The 24708-nt window shown below is 32.4% G+C and overlaps 1 protein-coding gene across 1 annotated transcript; it reads right to left on the bottom strand.

Annotated features, from left to right (window-relative positions):
- Positions 1–13532: 13532 nt before the first annotated feature.
- LOC134690801 (protein transport protein Sec61 subunit alpha) lies at positions 13533–23755 on the bottom strand. The gene is made up of 12 exons (XM_063550871.1): positions 23591–23755; positions 21909–21976; positions 20312–20377; positions 19884–19962; positions 19316–19447; positions 18868–18977; positions 18296–18610; positions 17853–17993; positions 17457–17513; positions 16761–16952; positions 16401–16548; positions 13533–14156 (listed from the first exon to the last, which is right to left on the bottom strand). The coding sequence occupies exons 1-12, from the start codon at positions 23595–23597 to the stop codon at positions 14041–14043; spliced, it is 1431 nt and encodes a 476-aa protein (XP_063406941.1). The 5' UTR covers positions 23598–23755; the 3' UTR covers positions 13533–14040.
- Between the last annotated feature and the right edge of the window lie 953 nt (positions 23756–24708).

The following is a 24708-nucleotide window of genomic DNA, read 5'->3' as shown; positions in this document are numbered from 1 at the left end:
GCTTTCTTTTTTCTTTCTGATATGTCTTCGTCGGTGCCTCCTGATGTACTTACAATACTTCCAAGGTAAGTGAATTGTTGTACATCTTCAACAGAAGACTCAGAGTCGTCGATCTTGAGACATCTTGCTGGTTTGTATTTAGCCTCATTGATTTAGTTTTCTGTGTGTTGATGTATAGGACTTTGTTTTGCTGCTGTTTCAAGACTTTTTGTCTGATGTTGTGCATCTTGGAAGCGATGGAATAGTGTACAAATGTCATCAGCAAATTCTAGGTCTTCAAGACGTGTTGTGAGAGTCCATCCAATGTCTTTCTATGCTGATTTACCAACCATGTCAACTATTTGGATGAAAAGAGAAGACAACATTGACGTACCCCAGTTGCAACAGGGAATGGTTCGGTCATACGTCCACCGTGTATCACCTGACAGGAAAATTGGTCTCATAGCAGTTTTATCATTTAATGATCTTTTGTGGAATTCCATTGCGTCCCAAAATGTTCCAGAGGACCTGATGGTCAATGCTATCTAAAGCTCTCTGAAAATCCTCAAAATTTAGGTAAAGTGTCGTCTGCTATTCTATTGTCTGTTCAATAATAATTCTCGATGTGGCTATTTGGTCTACACACGATCTTTCTTGTCTGAAGCCAGCTTGTTTATCTTATAATATCTTATTGACTTCATTTTTCATTCTGCTAAGGATGGTGCTACAGAGCAGTTTATAAATACAAAATGTACAATATTTATAGTGTGCATTATATAATTACAAAAATAACTCTAAGCGCTTCACATTTAAAAGTATACAAAATACAAAAAATACATAAAACATAGATTACAAAGCACTATCTTAAAGAATCAAACAAGCATATAAAAATTAATAAGATACTTAAAAAAAAAAGAAAAATGCATGTACCCTAAAATATGTACAAAACTGTCTAAAATGTCTAAATCTAATGCAGTCAATTATATTAAAGAAGAAATCCTTTAAAGCAGTCCGAAATAAATGAGTCTTGAGTTGCTTTTTAAAAACATCTAAAGAATTTACACTCCGTACCGACGATGGAAATTGTTCCAGAGTGTAGGTGCAGCCTTGTCAAAACTATTTTCCGACCTGAGAGATCTATTTGGCTTGTATGGCGCAATTAAATTTTGATGGTAACTACGAGCCTTGCCATGCTGTGCTTTGTACACATCTAAAAGAAGTTTATATTGGCAACGATAATGTATTGGTAGCCAGTGTAACGATATTAAAACAGGTGTAATTGAGTCAAATTTCCTTTTTCGTGTTATCAAACGTGCTGCTGTGTTTTGGACCCGCTGCAATTTACTGATAATGTTGGTGTTAGTACCGTACAACAATGCATTGCCATAGTCCAACCTTGATGTAACTAGGGAGCACACTAGTGTTTTACAGGCTTCAACTGAAATTAAAGATCGAATTCGACCAATATTCCGAATTTGGTAAAAACAAGCCTTGGTGATCGCACTGGCTTGATGTTCCATACTGATGGTTTTATCAAAATACATTTCCAGATTTTTCACACAAGAAACGTCGCTTAATTAAATGTCAGACGAAAATCTGATAGATGCTTCAATTGATGTTTTGGTGCAAAGATTATTAATTATGTCTTGTCTTCATTTAGTTTCAGCATGTTGACACTCATCCACTCATCAATATCATACAAACAAAATTCTAGGCGTTTGGACAGATCGCACCAGTCTCCTTTCCGTCTTATGATTTGAGTATCGTCTGCGTACAATGGTATGACATTCCGTGGCGCCTATCGGTTTTGCTAAAATACAATATAGTTTCGGCCCTAAGACCGATCTCTGCGGTACACCAAAATCGAGTTTGATATGATTATCGTCAGATTGTACTGATCCTATAGCAACACGTTGAGTCCTGTTCATAAGATACGATTTTAACCATAGCAAAGCATCTCCGGTAACGACAAAAGAATATTCTAAACGATCAAAAAGAATCTGATGGTTGATGGTATTAAAAGCGGCCGATATATCGAGTATGAGCAAAACGGCACAGCAGTTATTATCTAATGCATAGGCAATATCGTGATGAGAAGAAAGCAGTTTCCGTGGAATGACATGTACGGTAGGCTGACTGAACACTATCATGTAGAGAATGTGAACTCATGTGATTTTCCAGTCGAATGTCTACAACCTTTTCCAGTGTCTTTGAAATGAAAGGTAAGTTGGAGACCAGTCGGTAATTTTAAGCACCTCTTTATCTAGACTTGGTTTCTTAAGTAATGGTCTCACAACAGCTTGTTTGAACGACATTGTTCTGATAGCGACCTGTTGACTATATCTGTGATTGACGACAACAAATGATCCACACAAGGTTTAAGAAGTTTTGTTGGTAACGGATCAAGTTCGCAAGAATGAAAAAGTCTTGCTCGGTATGGACAATAAAACGATACCTCTCCTGTAGTTGCAAAGTGACTTGTTACCTGTTGGGAATTTTTACTTCATCTTGTATTTCTTCATCTTCACAACTCTTATTTAGTAGTTGTAATAGGCCAAGTACAGTGGTATCATTCAAGACTTTTATATCTCCTGAGAGTATGTTATCAATACCGCCTGCTTTCCCAATTATTTTTTTTAGACTTTTGATAGCTTTTGTAAATTCAGCTTTTGTAATTTTGCTGGTTTTGATGTTTAGTGTTGGACCATTTTGTAGTTCAGGTGGATCTGTAGTTTGTGGCGGTTAAGAACCGGCTCGAAATGATCTTTCCACCTTTCAAGTTGTTCTTCTAGGGGGTCCGTAAACATGTTAACAACACCTCGATTTTTGCAAAAATAGTTAAACAAAAATGCAAAAATGCTAATAGCAGTTAACAAATTGGGTTGAAATTAGTTAACAGCTTTAATTTGTCTCAAATAACAGTTAACAAAACCTTGAAAAGAGCCAAAACAGATTTACATGAAAAGGTATTGCCCCCAACCCCCTCTACTAGTTGAGTGAGGGTCTTGTTGTCTTTTTCTTTGATTGGTGTATTTGAGGTTGGTGGTTTCGTAATTTATTTGGGCTTTTTACCTTTTATTTAGATTCGAGCGTCACTGATGAGTCTTTTGTAGACAAGAGACGAGTCTGGCGTAATTACAAAATTTACTCCTGGTAGCTATGATGAGTTAATTTACCACTTAATTGCTTTGTAATGTTGTATAGGGTTTTGATGTCTCCCTTGCTACATGCAACACCTCGATTTTGTTGGAGATAACCGACAGTTTCTTGATTGAACACTATAATATCTGGTTATTTCCCATGCTGTGTAACAGTGATGATGTTAGTATCGTCGTCATGGAGGTTTTCAAATACACTAAATTTGTTTTGGAGCAGAATTTGATTGGTCTTGAACAACTTTAAGGTATTTTAATAGATCAACATTAAATTAATTATTTCTTCTAGACTTTTTTGTTGTTGTTGAAAGAAGTTTACGTTGTATCTTTGCAATGATTATGTGGTGATCTGATGCAATATCGGCTCCTCTCTTGTTTCGCACATCTTGTAGAGACCTCTATGGTCCGTGTAACACTTATCAATTCAAACTTTTAAAAAGTTTTGAAATTTTAGATTTTTGGAATTTTGATCAAAGTTTTAAAATATCAAAATTTCAAATTGTGTTAAAGTTTTGAAATTTTGAAATTTTAACCAAATTATTAAAATATCAAAATTCTAAATATCGTTTATAAATTTGATAGTTTAGAAATTTAATCAAACTTTTAAAATACTAAACCTAACGCGCAATGCAATTTTGATTATTTCACTTTTTGAAAGTTTGATTTTTTAAATGTTTGCTTAAAATATCAAAATAGAAAAGGGGCAATAAGAGGGATACCTGTAAAAAGCGAAACGAAATAAAAGCGGAACGAAACGAAACAATATGAATTAAAAACATACTGATAATTAAAAGTTTATGTATGAAATAAAACGGACATTTGTAAGCGGTGCAAAATTGGATGACAAAATTAATATTTCTTAAAAGAAGATAATCTATTTAAAAAACAGACGTACGGCTCTGATATTGACCATTTTACCTGCTGGTTTTATGATACTGAATGATGGTGTCCTAATTAAGGTTGTGCTAGTCCACAGTGTGGGATGTTTTTAATATAATCTTATTTACGCTGAAATTAAGACGGTACTAAGATCCAATATCAGCAAATTGGAACCAAGATACTGTTACAAGGTATCTACAAAAACTCATCATAGATGGATACCAGAATATAAATTTTGCCGGTTTTTGCGCCAGACGCGCGTTTCGTCTACAAAAGACTTATCATTGACACTCGAACCAAATGAAGTTAAAAAGGCAAATAAAGTCAAATAAAATTGAAAAAGCCAAATAAAGTAAACTTTTAAATCCGAAGTATAGCTCTGGTTTTGTACAAGTTATTATTTTCACGAGCATTCATATTTATGTAATAGTTACCGCTGTACTACATTAAGCACCCAACTTGCATTCATGTTTATGTAATAGTTGCCGCTGTACTACATTAAGCACCCATCTATCCAGTTGTAGGTGCCGGCATTTTGAAAGTTGAAAATTGTGTTCAAAAGTTTCTATCAGCGATAAATGGTAATCTTCTGGGGAACCAATATTTAGATAGTCCCTGTTTTTTTACTTGATATTACCACTAGGGGCTTCGATAATGGTACATTAAAATATTCTGATCCCTAATTTGATGATATAATATTCTGTACCAGCAGAGGACAAAAGAAAAATTATCCATGCCTTTTGGTGTTAAATTTTGAACCAGACAAGTTGATTAATAGCGATGAAAAACTTAATAAAATTGTTAGTGCTTCGACAAAACAACCTCACCCAACTTTAAAAGTTAAATGGTTGCTCCCTTAAAGACAACGTTTGGACTGGTTATCATACACGTAGCTCCATTATAGGTTCTAAATCAACCACTGTTTTATAATAGTAAACAAAAGGAATAGATTTTTTTGTATTAAAGGATATTATTGTCCCGTATTTGCATTTTGTTATTTGGGTATTTTTAAGTTATCGTACGACAATCGACTTTGAGCAAACTAAAAGTACACATGTACATCCAGTCAGAATGGGGCGTACAAAGAGAAGCCACACTGTCAGCTGCATGATGGATTTTTTTTCCATTTTTGGCCGTACACTTTATGTTGCTCTCGAAAAACCAGTACAATGTAAAACGCTGCATTTTAAGTAAAGAATTCACCTACGGAACGCTGAAACTGAAATTTGAAATTCAAGAAAAATAAGAACGAAACAATTAAAGAGGTGTTTGACCAATGTGAAGTTAATACATATCTAAATCCATCTATAAGGGAAACTTTGTCCTCGGAAGTTGAATCTTACGTTTCTACGTAATTTGTATGTAAACAACCTATTTTAAATTATCGATTTTTTTTGTTGCCAGTGAGAAATATTTCATGAATGTTCCGGAACAAATTAGCAATAAATGCAACAGGGAGAGAGTGTGCATAATGAAGACATATAAAACCTTTCAATTAGTTTATAAGTTGAGGTCTGAAGCTGGCGTATGATAGTAACTGCTAGCCTTATATATATAGTAGTCCTTTGTTATTTTATTATCATTGTCATGTTGATTAGTTTCTTAGTTTGTTTCCTATTTTGACATAGGAGTTGTATTTCCTAATAATTACATTAGATGTATGTTTCATTATAATACGTTATTCTGATTGGCTAATTGCACATCACATGTTATTCCGTAAGCAATTGCATGAGACAATAACATTTCATTCATGATGACACGAGGTCCCACAATAAAGTGCACAGGTGAATTTAGAAATTAAACTTCATGAAAATCGTGTTTTATAATCCTAGCTAAAAAATGTAATTATAAGTATTGAATGCTTCTTTTTGTAACTTTATAGGGTTGTAAAAGCGTTGACCGTGCGTACATTTTTAGAATGAAGCGCTTCCGCGCTTCATACGAAATGTACTTCGGTCAACGCTTTTACACCCCAATAAATTTACAAAAAAAGCATTCAATTCTTAATTAAAGTGCGTTTTACTGTTCGTATTACTGTGTGTTTTTCATTCTTTATTGGCTAGAGGTATAGGGGGAGGGTTGTGATCTCACGAAGCATGTTAAACCCCGCCGCATTTGTGCGCCTGTCCCAATCCAGGAGCCTCTGTCCTTCTAAGTCTTGTATGATTTTGATTTTAGTTCATTGTTATATTTCGGAGTTTAGTATTACGTCTATAATCACTGAACCCTGAACCAGTACATTTTTTTGTCTAGGGGCCAGCTGAAACACACCTAGCACAACTTTCATTGCAACGCTATATATTAAGTATTCCTTCCGTATCATTTCTTGGAACTGAAATAAATCATAAAAGGCAATATATTATCATCATGGCTTTTGCAATCGATAAAGAAGAAAGGAAAACGTTTAGAGTTGTATGCGACCGAAGCGCTTTTTCTGGATCTACCTTCATCGGGAACGTCAAAAAGGCGAATAATACTATATGGTTTACTTCGAGTTGGTCATTTTTCACTGATACTTCTAAATGTTGGGCACTGGGAACACAAAATAGCTTTGAATTATTTATCTCAAACGCTAAACCTTATATAAGAGATTTAAATCAACGTAGTTGATTCCGGTTTAAATAGGTTTAATTATATATTTTTTGTTAGATGCACAACCTTAAAATTTCAGGATACTGTTATCCCATGTGATGTCTAATATGTTTCATAAAAAAAATCGACTTCTTCTTTTCATTATTTATTTTGTTATTAAGAATGATTTGATATATTTCATGCTATTTATTTATAACTAAGAATAGTTCTTATCAGAGCCGTGTTTACATCAGTGATTACAGGTACCCCTTTTGTCGCCCCTTTATATTTTTGATATTTTAAGCAAAATTTAAAAAGTTAAACTTTCAAAAAGTGAAAAATCCATCATGCAGATGAGAGTGTGGCTTCTCTTTACACGCCCTATTCTGACTGGATGTACCTGCCTCAGTTCTTTTAGTCAATTGCCGTACAATAACTTAAAAATACTCAAATAACAAAATGCAAGTACGGAACAATAATATTCCTTAATTAAAAAAAATCCCTTTCCTTTAATTTACTATTAAAAAAAGTGGTTGATTTAGGACCCATAATCGAGCTACGTATATTATATGATAACCAGCCAAAACTTTGTCTATAATGGAGCAACCATTTAACTTTAAAAGTGGGGTGTGTTTGTTTTTGTCGAAGCGCTAACAGGTTTTTCATCGCTAGTAATCAATTTACTAGTATCTGAATCCAAATTTAACACTATATATAAGGTATGGAGAAAATTTGGATCCAGATTTTTTCTTTTGTCCTCTGCTTGAACAGAATATTTTATTTCATCAAATTGGGAATCAGAATATTTTAATGTACCATTATCGAAGCCCCTCGTGGAAGTATCAAAGTAAAGAAAAGGTGACTATCTATATATTGGATTCCCCAAAAGATTACCATTTATCGCTGATATAAACTTTTAAAAAGAATTTTCAATTTTTAAAATGCCGACACCTACAAATGGTAGATAAGCGCTTTATGTAGTACAGGAGCCACTATTACATAACAATGAATGCTGAAAATAATGTTTATGGTATACGTTTATATATATGATATAAATGATTTCAACTGCCTTTTTAACTTATTTGATTCGAGTATCACCGATAAGTCTTTTGTAGACGAAACGCGCGTCTGGCACAAAAACCGGCAAAATTTATATCCTGGTATCCATCTATGATGAGTTTATGTAGATACCTTGTAACAGTATTTTGGCTCCAATCTACTTATATTTGATCTAAGTACTCTTAATTTCTGCGTAAATAAGATATATATAGATATATCAAAAACCTCACACATGGTAGACTAGCACAACCCTAATTGGGACACCATGCATTCAGTATTCCTACCGTACTACCCAAAAAAAATATTAACTAAAATCATTGATACAAGTCAATATAATTATGATCGTCATACAACCGATAAAAATGAAAGTTACGACCAAAGCGCTTTTCTGGATCGACCTTCTTAGGAAACGCTGAAAGCTGAATAATTTTGGCCAACAACTTACAAAGAATAGATTAAAACGTTAAAAATCATCGTTCATAATGTATATGGAATGATATATTCCTTAGCCAACATGTTTGCAGAAAGTAAGAAGTCGTAAAGCAAAACAGAAAAAAATTGAAATCAAAAGAGAGAATACACCGTGTATTGAGCATTTATATTGCTAAGAGTTCAGTAGAAAATATATATACAAATGTACATGCTCAACCTAAGCATACTATTTGACCTACTGCGAGTTGTTCAGTATTTACTGTTACTCCTGTTTCTCCTAAAATATGGGTGCTAGAAAAACCAGCAAGTAAAATGGCCAATATCAGCGCCGTACGTCTGGTTTTGAAATGAATTCCGCTTTTTACAGGTACCCCTCTTTTCGGCTCTTTTCTATTTTTGATATTTTAATCCAAAAATTTAAAAAATCAAACTTTCAAAAAGTGAAATAATCAAAATTACACGTTAGGTTTAGTATTTTAAAAATTTAATCAAATTCCTAAACTATCATATCTAAAAACGATATTTAGAATTTTAATATTTAATAATTTGGTTAAAATTTCAAAATTTCAAAACTTTTACACAATTTGAAATTTTGATATTTTAAAACTTTGATCAAAATTCCAAAAATCTAAAATATCAAAACTTTTTAAAAGTTTTAATTGATAATTGTTACACGGACCGATTTTCTGTCAAAACCCATTTAGCGAAATTTAAGTAACTTTTTGGCAATTTTTATGGGGGAAAATGTACCACCTATTACTAAACTGTTTACAGCACAGAAATCAGCAAAGATTTCACCGTCCTCATTCATTTCACCAATTCACTTCGGTCCCATTTCTCTTTCGCTCCTTGTCCTGTCCTTACCCACTTTTGCATTGAGGTCTATTATTATCACGAGTATGTCTCGTTTTGGCACAGAATCTACAGTGGTCTGCAGAGAGTTGTAAAAGTCATCTTTCTCTTCTTCGTCTGTTTTATTTGTTGGTGAGTAAACCTGGATTAAGGTTGTTTTCTTTAAATTTTGTGTCAAACCTGGCAGTGAATATTAGATGACACAGGGTTCCATTCTTAGAGAGACTGCGTTGCCTTTTTAGTAAGCATGAATCCAACACCTTTATCATGAGCGTCAATGGCGTTTGTGTTACCCGAATAGACGATGGTATGACCAGTGTTTAGCTTTGTCATGTCAGATGTATTCTATCTTACTTCACTGAGTCCTAAAAATTCAACACTGTATCTGTCTATTTTTTTTGGTTGTCTGCAAGCTCTTTCCACTTTGATAGTGTTCGTACATTCCGAGTCCCAATTTTGGTGAGGTGAGCTAAACTTCATAGGCCTTCGAGTCATATGTGGTCTTCGTGGTGTTTTTTTTTTTTGGTGTTTACATGTACCTCTATGTCAAGCCGTTGACGAGTAAAAGGGTTTTCTTCTGTAGTCGTTTCTGGAACTCGATTTCTTTTACAAGTTAGGGGTGTTGGCCATAACTTAGCTTATCCTTCTACGTGAAGGGTCAACTGCTACAATAGGCCAAAAATGGTCATACTCCAAACAATCATTTAAACAAATGCTCGTAAAACATATACACCAGCAAAGTGGAAAGGGATTAAGATAAGTAGCAAAACTTGTTTCCCAATAAATATGTTTAAACTATAACTATAAATGAAGACAAAAATCCTACCAATTATTCCATAGATCAGTGAATACGGGGCGCCGAATGGGACTCTTCTGGTTTTGTACTCAAAATTCAATTTTGTACGAACAAAAGTGACTTTTGTTCAACAAAAATGAGTTCAGCTTAACAAAATTTGTATCATACTACAAATTTGAAATTTTGACATACAAAATTATCTATCAGCGGACAAAAGTCACTTTTGTCATGACAAAATTCATTTTTGTTACACAGACTTGACTTTTGTTACCTAATTTAAAAATTGAGCGACAAAAGTCAATTTTGTATTTAAATTAGTTTAGTTTGGTTTCTGTGAACTAATTTGCATACAAAATCGACTTTTGTTACACAAAATTGACTTTTGTTACACAAAAATGACTTTTGTTACACAAAATTGACTTTTGTTACACAAAATTGACTTTTGTTACACAAAATTGACTTTTGTTACACAAAATTGACTTTTGTAACACAAAATTGACTTTTGTTACACAAAATTGACTTTTGTGAGACAAAATTGACAAAATTGACAAAATTGAATTTTGTCTCAACAAAATTGACAAAATTGAATTTTGTCTCAACAAAATTAACAAAATTGAATTTTGTCTCAACAAAATTAACAAAATTGAATTTTGTCTCAACAAAATTAACAAAATTGAATTTTGTCTCAACAAAATTGATTTTTGTCTCACGAAAGTCAATTTTGTCTCACGAAAGTCAATTTTGTCTCACGAAAGTCAATTTTGTCTCATAAAAGTCAATTTTGTTGTTACAAAATTGAATTTTGTCATCTTCAATTTTGTCATCACAAAAATGAATTTTGTCGTCACAAAATTGACTTTTGTCTCAACAAAATTGACAAAATTGACTTTTGTCTCAACAAAATTGACAAAATTGACTTTTGTCTCAACAAAATTAACAAAATTGACTTTTGTCTCAACAAAATTTACAAAATTGACTTTTGTCTCAACAAAATTAACAAAATTGACTTTTGTCTCAACAAAAATGACAAAATTGAATTTTGTCTCAACAAAAATGACAAAATTGAATTTTGTCTAACAAAAATGACAAAATTGAATTTTGTCTCACAAAAGTCAATTTTGTCTCACAAAAGTCAATTTTGTCTCACAAAAGTCAATTTTGTCTCACAAAAGTTAATTTTGTTTCACAAAAGTCAATTTTGTCTCACAAAATTGAATCTTACCGTACACAATTGACTTTTGTGATTTAATTTCCATATCAGGTAACAAAAGTCAATTTTGTATGCAAATATGTTTATATTTGCATACCTTTAAGACAAAATTGACTTTTGTCATGACAAATATGAATTTTGTCTACAAAAATGAATTTTGTCATGACAAAAATGAATTTTGTCTACACAAATGAATTTTGTCACCACAAAATTGAAGTTCTCACAAAACAAGTCTGTAGCACATAGTTTTGTAAGACAAAAATGATTTTGTTATGACAGAATTGAATTTTGTACAAAACCACAAGAGTCCCATTCGGCGCCCCGTAGTGACCAAGGTTTAAGTTTTTGGGATCGAGTATGCAGCTCAGACGCTATTAGCAATAGGTCAACAAAAAAATGATGTATGGCATGATTTTACTTAAAGGTGAACATGTCCGACCATGACTTCATAGTCAGGTTACATTGGTCAAATTGTTCAGGGGTAGATCCAGCCATTTAAAAAAGGGGGTGTTCTAACCATACGTCCCCATTCAAATGCATTGATCGTTCTAACCATACGTCCCATTCAAACGCATTGATCATTCTAACCATACGTTCCAATTCAAATGCATAGATCGTCCAAAAATAAAAGGGGGTTCCAACCACCTGACCCCTCTTTCAGAATCCGCCACTGGTGTTCAGTTGTCCAGCCTACAACTTCTGTCTCTGATAGCTTGTCTTGGGGATAGTAGTGGCAGTGGTAGCGGTAATAAAAACTTCTTACTGTAAAAGCTGAATATTTCAGAATGTAGAAGACCTGACGTGTATCCTTCATTCTCTGTATAATACTAGTAGATGCCTTATGTTATAATGCTTCCATCTGTTATTGGCTTTATTTTCGTGGTTCAGTGACTACTTGGAAAAATTAATATCTTTAGTGTTCTTAATTTCACACTTATGAGTAATATGTGCATACCTTGCAAAGCCCTGGTGCCCATCAGAGAGTTTTCACTGGACTCAACCTCATTCCAAGGATCAGTGCACAAGGTTAAGTTTTCATTGTAAAAAGCCCATATCTCACTGTGACAAGTAATAGGTATACACCATTTGTTATATATAATAATTGCAAGTTGTACATTTCAAACTGGCAGGTGTCGTATTATGAACTGTTATCGCATTTCGCTGGTTCCTGCTTTTGTCTGTTTTTCTAATACTGTATGCAATAGATCAACTATGTTTGGTGTGAGGAATTATTGCAAGGTGTATATGTCTGTCTCCCATGTTTTACATGACCATGACCTCATTTTTACGGCTCATTGCTCATTGTAAAGTTCTTTAGTCTGTTTTTGTTTGGCAGGTTTCATCCGACCTAAACCTCTATTTTATTTTCAAAATCAAGTTTTATATGTATTGTCTGTCCACAACTAAAAAAAATATAAGTTAATTTCATGTGATTTTATATGGATTGATTGTAAGGTATACAGATCTGGCTGCCAGGGTTCGTATGACCTTGATCATATTTTCATGGTTCCTTCTTCTAATAATTATGTCTTTTTTTCTTATCTTAAGGCAAAAGTTCAACTGCTAGTAAACTTAGCATTTGCAATGATTGCATGGTGTACATGTCTGTTTGGGAGGGTTCATCTGTCATGTACCTCATTTTTAGGGTTCCATAGTCTATGCTCACTTTTTTTTTAATTTAGTTCTGTTCATCAGATACTATATTACCAATAGTCCTGCTGTATTTGGTGTAGGGTATGATCAAAAGATATATATGTCTGTCTGGTGGGGTTCATCCGACCTTCACCTCAATTACATGGATCATTGGTAAGGGAAATTTAATGTGTTACTTGCAGCAAAACCTTCATATTACACACTTTCAACATAAATTCAATTGATTAAAGAAAAACATGCTAGACATTTCAGCATGTGCACTCTTGTTAATAAGTCTGTTGTTTTTATCATGTTTTCTGATCTTTTTGTGCATCTCATATCATGTGAAAGATTTGGTTTAGGAAGTTTAAGATGTAGTTGTGGTCACATCAACTTAAAACTTTGTAAACATATTCATTATAATGTGAACTTGGTGTTATGGTTGTACACTTTCTTAGTTTCTATTACAGTTTTCAGGATTTAAGATGTGCACCATCGCTTATTTCATCAAGGTAAAGGAAAGATGATGAGGTTATCACTCTGAATTTGTTGTTATTTTATAAATGCAATGAGAATTACTTTGAAGTTTGATGAACACATGCTCATTTTTCTCCATTTCATTTAGTCAAACATTTGGCAGCAAACCTATTGAAATGGTCTTGACAAAAATTCGTTATGATCATCATGTTTGATACATGTACTATAATTTGATTAAAATATTTGACTGACCAATTAATTCTTATCCAAGAAACCACAGGACAGCATATGTTTACAATTTAACATATATTTAGTATTAACAGCAATCTTTAACTTATGACCTCTTCGCCTTAAATATCACTAGGTCTCTTCCTTTGTATATGATTCATGTTATAAACTAAACAAGGAAAACCCAACACTCCGTGCAGAAATCATTTTTTTTGAATGGAAATAACTATATACATTATATTTGAAGAAACAACACATATGATACATTGGTTTAAGAATTTATTAGCTGTTTGAAAACATTTGCTAAAGATATGTACCACAACCATTCACCTCTCATCCTCCTAGCATGTTTCACATTTACATTACATCTGATATTGTGACATTGGAGCTAGAAATATCCTTGTAACATCTGGTTCATTGTTAAAATCTGCTGACACATTTTAGTATAAAACAAATCTCATCTCTCATTAACTTTTTAATAATAATAAATTATGACAATAACATTATATCTCACTTTTGAAGAAGCTTAGCAATGTATCATAACACTTCAGTAAATGACTTTTTATAAACTGGCAACAATGCTGGTGGGTGAAAATCTCAATACTGCAAATGTCAAATTCCATGAGAGAAAGATGATTGCTTATCTAATGTAAATTTCTACATGTTTATTTCATAATGTCAATATCAGATCACGACTAGTCATGTGAATATTGTATACAACGACGACATGTATAAAACTATGTACATGAACGATGATATTGTCTTTAAATTTAAAACAGTAATGTGCTCATTCCTCCCATTTCACTCTGTTCTTTAACAAATATTTCGAAATATTGATAAATAATTGTAACAGCTAATAAAATTCCAGTACCACTACCAACAGCACCTAAAAAGAAACAAAATTAATATTTAGTTTTAAAATAAAGATCTCTTAAAAACATGGTAGATTTTTTTGTTGTCAATTTACAGAATCTTGTGTTCAATCTAAAGCCATCTTTGTCAAATTCATTTAAACCTTGTATAAGCTTCAGTACTATTAAGAGCTTATCATATAGATCATAGTGTTTTCCCCAGGCCGATATGACGCTGCTGTGCCGCAGCGCCTTCATAATATTTTTGTAGATCCCGCAGCGTCTTAATTGGCCGTTGTCCCTCAATACTTGATCCCGCAGCGTGTTAATTTTCACATTTTCATTATAAATATTGGTTAAAATTGACAAGTTGCTGATCACCGCTGAGAGGTCAGTCAGTGTTACGCAATAACTGATACTGAAGTCTGAACAAGTTTTACCTGAGCCACGCTTATCTTAGCCTTATCGGACTATGTTATCATGTAATAGCGTAAATGATTATTAAAAAGATAGACATGTGTAGAATAAAATTTAAAAAAATAAAAACTGCAGTGCAGAAATTAAAAAAATAGATCGCAAATACATTGTATTTTCGCATAGTGTGTGTGATCACTTGACCATTTAAATAACGGATTTTTTCATTGGTCGAGAAGAAGAATCTATTTTAACACGACCAATGACCGTGCTGATTACACGTGATAAATTTGAATACACATGGATAAAGATATTTACGATGAAAATTATGAATGAGAGTATTTGTAGATGAAAAAAATTAATTAACTTCGATTTAAGATAACAAGGAGTTATTTATTTAAATAGAAAGTGAGAAAAAGTTGCTTGCAAGGTAAATTCGTCTCAAACTCATGTTTTTAAAAATAAAATGATCATTGAACATCGATCGTAAATCCGTGCGTCGGGAAATATGTGACAATCAACACGACCGGGTACGGATTTGCTGCAGCTTCTGTATAATGTCACTAGTAAATAATTTCAATGCTTTTAACTTTAACGAATTTGTAAAGTTTCGTTTATATTTACCTACCAAAGATAGGTTTTAAGAATAAAACACACGGAAGGAGTAATGTCAAACTACGGAAACTAGTCGGCTGTTCATTAAAACATTTTTGTTTTAAAAAGTTGTATACCAAGTATCTTAACCTTAAACAATTTTATTAATTCTGAATGAACATGTTCTCTGCTAATAACAAAGGGTTGACTTTTAAGCTAAAGGCAGATGATGGAAGTAGGTTTTTTTTCTCAACCAAATGACTTCTAATAAAAGGGGGAATACACCTTCCTCTACACTGACAGTATAAGCAGATGTCATTGCTTCTCCTACCAACCGAGCTAAAGTTTTAGCAAGTGATAACAGCAAGCACCTGTCTCTGGTTTCAATAACATGGCTGTCTGAGTTTTTCATAGCTTATATATGTTAAAGGGGGTATAAGCAAAAGATATTGTACATTTGTTGTAAGAGGGGATTTTCAACCCTATTAAAAGAGGATAAAGGCAAAATTGAGGAACAGACTGTACAACAAAATAACACTATCTTGAAACAATATAATCCCTAGAAGGAGCAGAGAGTAAAGAGATGAATATTTATATTTTGACTTCTTTTATAATTGACTGAATATGAATAACTTTTGTGTTTAAAATCATTTTATTTCATATACATTCTTGTACTTTATACTCTGCATTATTAAACACATAACACAAAACATTATTACTCATATAGCATGTCATGATTTATAACTGATTGCTTCAGATCACACAAGTTCAATCTAAAAAAAAGAGTTACGCACCCTTGAATTTTGCGCCTTCAAAAAATCCTGGGGAGAACACTGACTGATGAAGCACCTATCTCATGGTAGTATGGTAACCAAGATGTCTTTTTGTGGGGTATTCATTGGTTGTTACTGTTGTTTTTTAGGTGTGTAATTGTTTTTATTTGAACCACTTCAGCATTCAGCATGCTCTTACAACTACAGTAGTGGAAGACATTTTTCATCAAGGTAAAAGCGAGGTGATGAGGTTATCTCACTGAATTAGTTGTGTTTATTTTTCAAATGCCGAGATATCAATGAGAACAACTATGAACATATGTGTGCTGGATGTTTTTGCCAAGTCAAACATTTTGCAACAGATCGATTGAATTGGGTTTTGAATAAAAAAATTGTGATCATCAACAATAAGATTAAAAAATTTGACTGAACACTTAGTAACAACATTTAAAACTCTGCAAGTATTTATAAGATGTTGCACCAATCTATTTTACTTACCCATAAAATCTGCCATGACAGACAAGGCACCTATACAGAGACCACCAAATGCAGCAGCAGTTGGAATATATCTATTTAATTCATGTATCATAGATTGTTCTCTATGTCCTCTCATTACCATCTGTTGTTCCTTTAATTGTTTAGCAACCTGTAATAGACAAATCAAATCATGAATATAATGGAAATGGTTTTTTTTCATCTGTATTTCATAAATTTCATATATTTTTTTTCTGTATGATTCCTCATTAGGTTTGAATCATGAAGCCCTAGGTGTATTTAGACAATTATTTTGAATATTCAAAATGAACTGAAAATGTTTCAAAACTTGCTAATATCCCTAATATTGTGTATTATACTTACATCTTTAGCACTAGATCCTGATACATCAATCCATGTCTTAGAGAAGAAAGCACATGATCCCAACATGAAGAAGATGTAGAGAACAGCGTGTACGGGATCTTCTCCAACGTGTGATAATGTTTCTGGTGGCGAGAGATAGTAACACAATCCTCCAACAGGGTAAGATCTGGCAGGTCCACCACCACCAACATCCTACAAAACATCATCAATAATTCATTAACAAAGAAAATCATCTCTAAAAATATCCAGACTTGTAAAATCTTTAATACCGGTATTTTGTATTAGACTCTGAACATTGTCAAATTAGCTTTAATCTATTGCATTATTTATAATTATAATTTATAATAGGTTTGAATCAAGCTGCAAGTTTCTCTACTAAGCATGCAGCATTCATAATTTAGTTTGGAGTCAAATAATGAAACCAGGTAGTCAAATGATGCCTTGTAGAGGCTTCATATCTTATGAAAATTTTAATTCTCTAGCTACATTTGAAAAATGTTTTATTTAGTTAATGATGTTTAAAATTTATTAGTTATACTCTTCCATTTTCATTTTTGGGGAAACAAATTGTGTGCCTTTGTAACATTCAATGTATTGTACCTTATTTTTGAAAGAGATGAAAAGAATATCCTTATAAAAGTGAATGTGAAAAGCCTGACACTGAGTTGCATAATGACGTAATACAATAATACTTACAGCCCAGACTCCTAACAAGTTGATGAAAAAGTTTCCACTGAATTTTGTTGCCAACATCTACAAAACAATAAATGATATCATATTTCTGTATTGGCAAGAATGTCATACATGTCATACCAAATTTTAATCTAATTCACTGGATTTTTTCTAACAATAATTGAGTTAATGTATATAACAGAGATTAACCAAAGTAGTATTAAAAGCATTCAATATATTTATCAAAAGATTGAACCATGAGGAATAAATGTGTTTTTTTTCTCTCCAAATGATCTATAAAAGTGTTTTTTTATTGAACATTTGGGTGCAAAAAAAATAGTTAATAAATAAAGTCTTAAAACTCAGTATTAAGTCTGAATGAAATATTTTTTCTATCAATCCTACTGAATATCAAATTACCTGAGAAATGACGTAAAGATTTGAGACTAGAGCAGACTGTAAGATAATTGGAATGTTGGATGTGTAAAACAGTTTGATTGGGTAAGAACTGTACTGTCCCCTGTAACGAGCTGATTTGATTGGTAAATCCACACGGAATCCCTGAAAAAGATACATAATGATAAGAACAGCAGAAATATGTCGTGCAATGGATTCAAACTTTGAATTAAGATAGTGAAGATTAATTATCTTTTAAAGGAGTTTTATCACTTACAATTAATAGATGAACAAAACTATTTTTTAAAATGTTTAATAATCAGAGAAAAATTGTTTGAATCAAATCACTTTTTTTATCAATTTTCTTCAGTTCTTTTAAAATTTAAAATTATTTAACAAATGAAAATAAAAGTAAATTTTTTTTCTTCATACAACAGAGTTACTTTTTTTGTTGTTATTAATATTACCTGGAAGTATATGACTATAGCAAACACTAAAACTGTGGCCAACAAATTCATCAAGTTTGGAAGATTTTGTCTGTAGAAAGCTTCACGTAAAGCTCTGACTTTGTCATTCTTGGTAGCAATCAAATGGAACAGTGCTATAATAGCTCCTTCAAATTCTGTACCTCTTCCTGTATTGACTGTCGCAGGACTAAACGCCTTCCAAACAATTGTTTCACAAATATTTGTGGCTATGAAAAGTGAAATACCAGATCCTAAACCATAGCCCTTCTGTAACAATTCATCTAACAGAAGGACGATGAGACCAGCAACGAACAACTGAAATTAACAAAACACTTGGTTATAAAATACTAAATTCATTTGACTAACTTGTGCTTTACAGATGAAAGATAGACAGCTTTATTTCATCATATTTCCACCTTTTACTTTACTTACCATCTTTTAAAAAAACAAAAGTTATCTTAGGTTTATCTAAATTTCTTTATGAACTTCTAATTTCACATAAGAATCATAAGTACTTCTACAACAAAAGTAATTAATTCTTAGAAATGTTGCATTTGCATAACTATAAATACCTGTATAATAATGATGAGACAAACACCAGCTCCCATGTCTGATGGATCACCATACATTCCAGTCATCACATATACAATGGCCTGACCTATTGTGATCACCATTCCAAATACTATCAAAACAAACAAAACCAGCTTTAGTACACATTATCAGGGAGAGAAACAAAAGACAATTATTTGTGGTTACCTCATGTTGTTGTCATTATCTGTATTGCATTAGAAATTTGTGGGATGTTTTGAGTAAAAAATTTTGGATATCTAAAATTATTTTCTTGTTCATGCTGTAAGGAAACACAAAACCTTATGTAGACAAATAAATATAGGTTTGTCTTGCTTATATGTACCTTATTCTAAAACCCAAACATAAATGACAAATGTCTCAAACAATTGTTTTAAAAAGTATAAGTTAGTATTTAAAACATTCTTTGTTTCTTAACAGTATGTAACTTACATTTTTGTGCTCCATTGAAGAGAGCTCTGTCTTTTGGGGTATCTCCGACTTCAATGATTTTAGCTCCCGCTAACAGCTGCATTATAAGACCTGATGTTACAATTGGAGAGATACCCAGTTCCATAAGAGTACCTGAAAAGAAGTCATCGTGTGATAACTCTTACTTCAAGACAATAGTGTTCCATAATGAGGGCTAATGGATGTATTTTTTGGCCAAAGCAAGCAAACAAAATTAGCATCACTTTATTTATTCTTGAATATACCCATTATCTAAAAATATTAGAAAGCCTCCCAGTCATCAATTCAGATTTCCAGAAATTAAAAAAAATATTTCCCTGTTGTATGTCTTGTTGATTTGTTCTTTAAATTTCTTAGAACATACATGTATATAAGTTAAAACCAAAGTTGATAAACACATTTCCACATGATTATACAAGTTTTCATTTAGCAAAAATTTCACACACAAAGAATGTAACAACAATTATATTCTTTGTGTGTGACCTCACATGTTGTAATTATTAATCGTTTTTTATTATTATCTTCTGCTGTCTAATAATGCCAACCATACCTCTGTTTGAAGCTAAGATAACTCTCTGCCAGTAAAAGGGATCTGCTGAGTCGGATGACATAATTCCAAACAATGGAATCTGCAAAAATAAAGTTCAATTTTTCAATTAAAAGTGATTATAAACTGACAATTGTACACAAAAAATCAACCTTATTCTTATTACATTAAATTGTAATTTAAAAAATTTCCAATCAAATTTTAGCATAAAACAAATAAAACTCAGAACAGAAATAGGAAATATGTCAAATAGACAACAACTCTACCAAAGTGCAATGACAGCTGAAGGCCACCAATGAGTTTCAACACACCGATAAAATACATAGAGGAAACAACTTTATATGAAGAAACAAATAAAGACATACAGGTGAGAAATGTTAAATTGAGAAAAGACAAATAAACACAACCACTCTTACAGATATTTGACTTACCTGACAACACACCAAGAAGATGAACAATGTGATGGCAGTCCATAGTACCTTTTCTCTGAACTGGATCTATAATAATAATTGATATTTGTCTCAATCATAATAATCATAAATCATTTCCCTAAAAGTCATTATAGTTTTGTGCACTGAAAGTTTTCTGTGAAAGGGAGGGAACATTATTAGTTCAAGCAGGTCTACCTCTGCCTTTAAAAATACTTTTGGCATTGTTTAGTATTTTTATGAAGTTTGAATACTACAATGAGCATTGTACTGGCTGATTGTTCTGAAATGCAACTTCTTACTTAAATGTTTATACATGTATTGGCCTTGTAATCTTTTGTTAAATAGAAAACTAATACACTGAACAGTATCTTCTGTGGTATTAAATTGAAGAATTACTTTTATTTACATATATATTAAACAATGCATTCCCACAAAAGTACTGCAAAGAATTCTATACAATTCAAATACAAGCATGACAAGTTTGATTATTGGGTTCCAAACCAATTCAGCATTTTTTCAGTTTAGTTTATTTCTATTCACTGATAAAAATAACAATTAACATTGTTTATTTAATTTAAAGTAAAATTTAAACAAAAACTAACCAGGCTTGGCAAAACCTAGGTTTTTAAAGCAAGTCAGCCTAGTGCTCTCCCATGTTTTTTTTAAGCACCATGGTAATGTGATGCATACACACGCTTGAATGACAGTGTGATGCTATCTGAAATTATTTTCTTTCATGTTATGAATTTTATGCTTTTATTTTCAGTGAAGAAAAACTTCCTCTCTCCCAGTCCTATTATACTGGTAATACTGGAAGTACATGTATTTTCAAACCAATGACCCCATGTGTATTGTACAAAAATAACCTGAGGTCACTTTTGAAACAATTCATTTGTACTTCATTTTTCTTCCTTTCTTGTTATTTACATATGGTTAGATACAAACCTTAGGGTTATAAGTACAAGGTTATTGTATATCTTGAGGCAATATTTATAAAATTTATGGAGTGTCAATTTTTGATGAATTGCAATTTGAGTAAATGTCAACAATTGAAAAAAAAATATATCAACAAAAACAATTAAAAAGTCACATTTCACAACTGCAATTACAGAATAATACTGTAATACTAAGGGTAAAAGTTCTTCCTATAAAGGTTGTAGATTCCACTAAAAAATGTTCCATTGTTTATAATGCACATGCAGGATCAGAATAGCAATTGTTTCAAATTATTCAACATTAAATGAAGTACATGTAGACATTTTTGTTTATTTAAACAACACTTTTCATTTAATTTTAATAATATATCTACCCACAAACAAACAAAATACACCTCCTAAAAAAGTTATACCCATGTCAAATGTCATGCTTATTGAAATATTTACAAGTGCTTGATAAGATATAACTTTCTATCAGAACTGAAAAAGAAACAAAGGCACATTTGTTGAACTGAGGCCAAACATTCACAATGAGAAGAAAACATTCAAGGACCAGATACATCTGTTACATTATTAATCATTTGCTGTACTTACAAAATTTACTGACACATGACTGATGGATATATAATTTTTAGATATAGATATGTCAAAATAAGCCTTACCTTTCTATCAGGTTTAGCTATCTCAGGAAGCACTGCACAAAATGGCTTCACAAATTCAAGGAATTTTACTGTAACAAGAAAAAAATAAAATTTGAAACAGTGAAGATGCATATGATATTGATTAACTTACATGATGAAAAGATACAAGAATAATTGTAAACTCTTTAATGGATGTCGATGGAAAAGCAACATTTCTGTTGGCACCCTCATGTAGATGTACTACAGTAAAGAGGAATGTCCTTTTTCCTATTCATGCCTCTATAGTCGCCGTCAGCTGAAATTCGTAGCGGTTATCAATTAAAATAATCTAAACTATCAACCACGTTCACTCGAGATATAGTTTTTCACATTCCATTCATAAATCGCAAAAAGAAAAAACACCACTGACCTACCTTTTAAGTGATTGCACTGTGATAATCCTGACCTTCACATTTTCCAAGACTATTTTCAATGGTGGAATCCGCCATTGTTTTTTCCGGAAGTGTTCCCCTGGAGTTCAATTTCATAACATTTGCATAAAGCGCGGGAAACCGTATCACATCAATGAAAAGAACATTTCAGGAAACTGCGTAAATGACGAATTTCACATGTAAACAAATGATCCTCATAGAAACGAAGATGGCGGAATTACAATGGAAAACATTCTGGAAAATGTGAAGGTCAGGATTATTACAGTGCGATCACTTAAAAGGTAGGTCAGTAGTGTTTTTCTTTTTGCGATTTATGAATGGAATGAGAAAAACTATATCTCGAGAGAACGCGGTTGATAGTTTAGATTATTTTTACCGATAACCGCTACGAATTTTAGCTGACGGCGACTATAGATCTATATTCAAATCTTGGTTCCACTCCTGTCAAATCCATTAAATTTGATGCTTTACTTGAGTTACATCACAGTTCATATTGTTTTTTTTTCAATTTCAATAAAACTCTTGCAAATTCAAACTTGTCTCTCTTTTTCCATGTTTTCTAAAATCATTGAATTCAATTACCATGCAGACACTAACAATACTCAATAGAGAAATGACAATGTGTGAAAGTTGAGTAAACAAAGACTACAGGATGACATTGCCACATGACAATGTAGAAGTCATATTTAAAAACTTGCTCATGTTTTGTTTTTGATTATGGCACATTGCTGTAATTTGAAATTTTAAGTAGTTTGCAGGTGCATTTTGTAAATTGCAAATGTAAGTAAAATTATAAACTGAACATCTTTCTACCATATGTTTCTGATGCAATCATCCAGCATTTTCAAAGTCAATAATTTGCATTTATTTATTTTTTAAATAAAATAGGGTTCATTTTGGATGCCTCATTTGGAATATAATTTTGTCACAAACATAACACGCTTGCATTTTGATCTGGCACGAAATCATTCTTCCAATTTTAATATTGACATTGTCTAAAACTCAGCAACTGTCCTATTTCTAAACTAAATAATTCTACAAAATGTACATCAACTCATAAAATGAAATGCCGTAGACATTTGTTACTTTATTATCTCCATTTAACTTATTATCTCACACAGTTTTGCAAATTTAAAGGATTAAAGAGACGAAATGGAGAAAATATGATCGCCACGTATACACAAATAAACTAACTTCAGTGTTGTTTTCTTGTAAAATTCAAACTGATACAGAATAAAAATGTAAGGAATGACTAGAAAAGTGATAACTTACTTCCCATCTTTCTTTAATGATCTTTTACCAGTTCCAACAGTGCAGTTTTAACAAAATCTATTTCAAAATTGAGGATAGCCGGTTTCAGCTTTGGTCCTCGGGTCAAAAAGACACGTCACGCATACGAGACTTAGAACGAGACTTCCTGTTGATTTTAAATGGGACAGCGATGCATCGAACATTGACACGCCCTTTTTGTGTCTTTTTATTACAAGATTTTCTCAATAAATTATAAACCCTGTATAAAAAAAATGATTATAAAACGATTTTGTTCTAAAGAATCTGGGTCATTTCGACCCATTACTTTTCACTTGGGGAGTTTGCCCCAATTTTTAGTTTAATCAAGGATTTGTATAGTTAGACTATACTAATATTCCTTAGGCTGTGTATATATGAGGGGGAGGACAGGGGTAAGGGAGACAGGGAGAAAGGGGGTAGATGAAAGGAGAAAAGGGGTAGGAGAAAGGAGAGGAAGGCTGGGAGAAAGGAGAAAAAGTTGGAGAAAAAAATAAAATATGAAAAAATAAAATATCTCTCTTTTTCCGGTAAATTAAAAATAATAAAATAAGGAGAAGAGGGGTAGGAGAAAGGAGAAAAGGGGTAGGAGAAAGGAGAAGGGTACCCCCTGTCCTCCCCCTCATATATGTCTCCGGTTTAATAGATCTGAGACTACTATAACGCATAGTAGTAGTCTCTGCATAGAAAGTTAGGCCGGCGATGACACGATATTGCAAATTAAAACCCGTTAATTAATGCAAGAAGTTTGCCAGCCAAGTATGTATCTTTTAGTCACGTCTTATTTGGTTCCTCCTGTGGGATTTTGATTAGGTGATTAAATTACTAGCTTCAGTATGAAGTCATTCATATTAATTTGACAATCTAATTAAAATATTGATCTCTGATTACGTTATACTCATATGCAGTATAACGTAATCAGAGATCAATATTTTAATAAGATTGTTGTCATCTCTGCTATCGTTCTCTAAAATATCGTCATTTGAGCTTTACACCAGCAATAGGTTGTAATTTAGGTTGGATTGGTCGGTCAGAAATCTCTGCTTGATCAGGATTCGTTACTTTGCTCCCTCTGCCTCTACATCAACCCTACCACCACGCCC

The sequence above is a fragment of the Mytilus trossulus genome, chromosome 1 (genome assembly GCF_036588685.1).
Source record: "Mytilus trossulus isolate FHL-02 chromosome 1, PNRI_Mtr1.1.1.hap1, whole genome shotgun sequence".
NCBI lineage: Eukaryota > Metazoa > Mollusca > Bivalvia > Mytilida > Mytilidae > Mytilus > Mytilus trossulus.
This window is presented reverse-complemented; position numbering and strand designations above follow the sequence as displayed.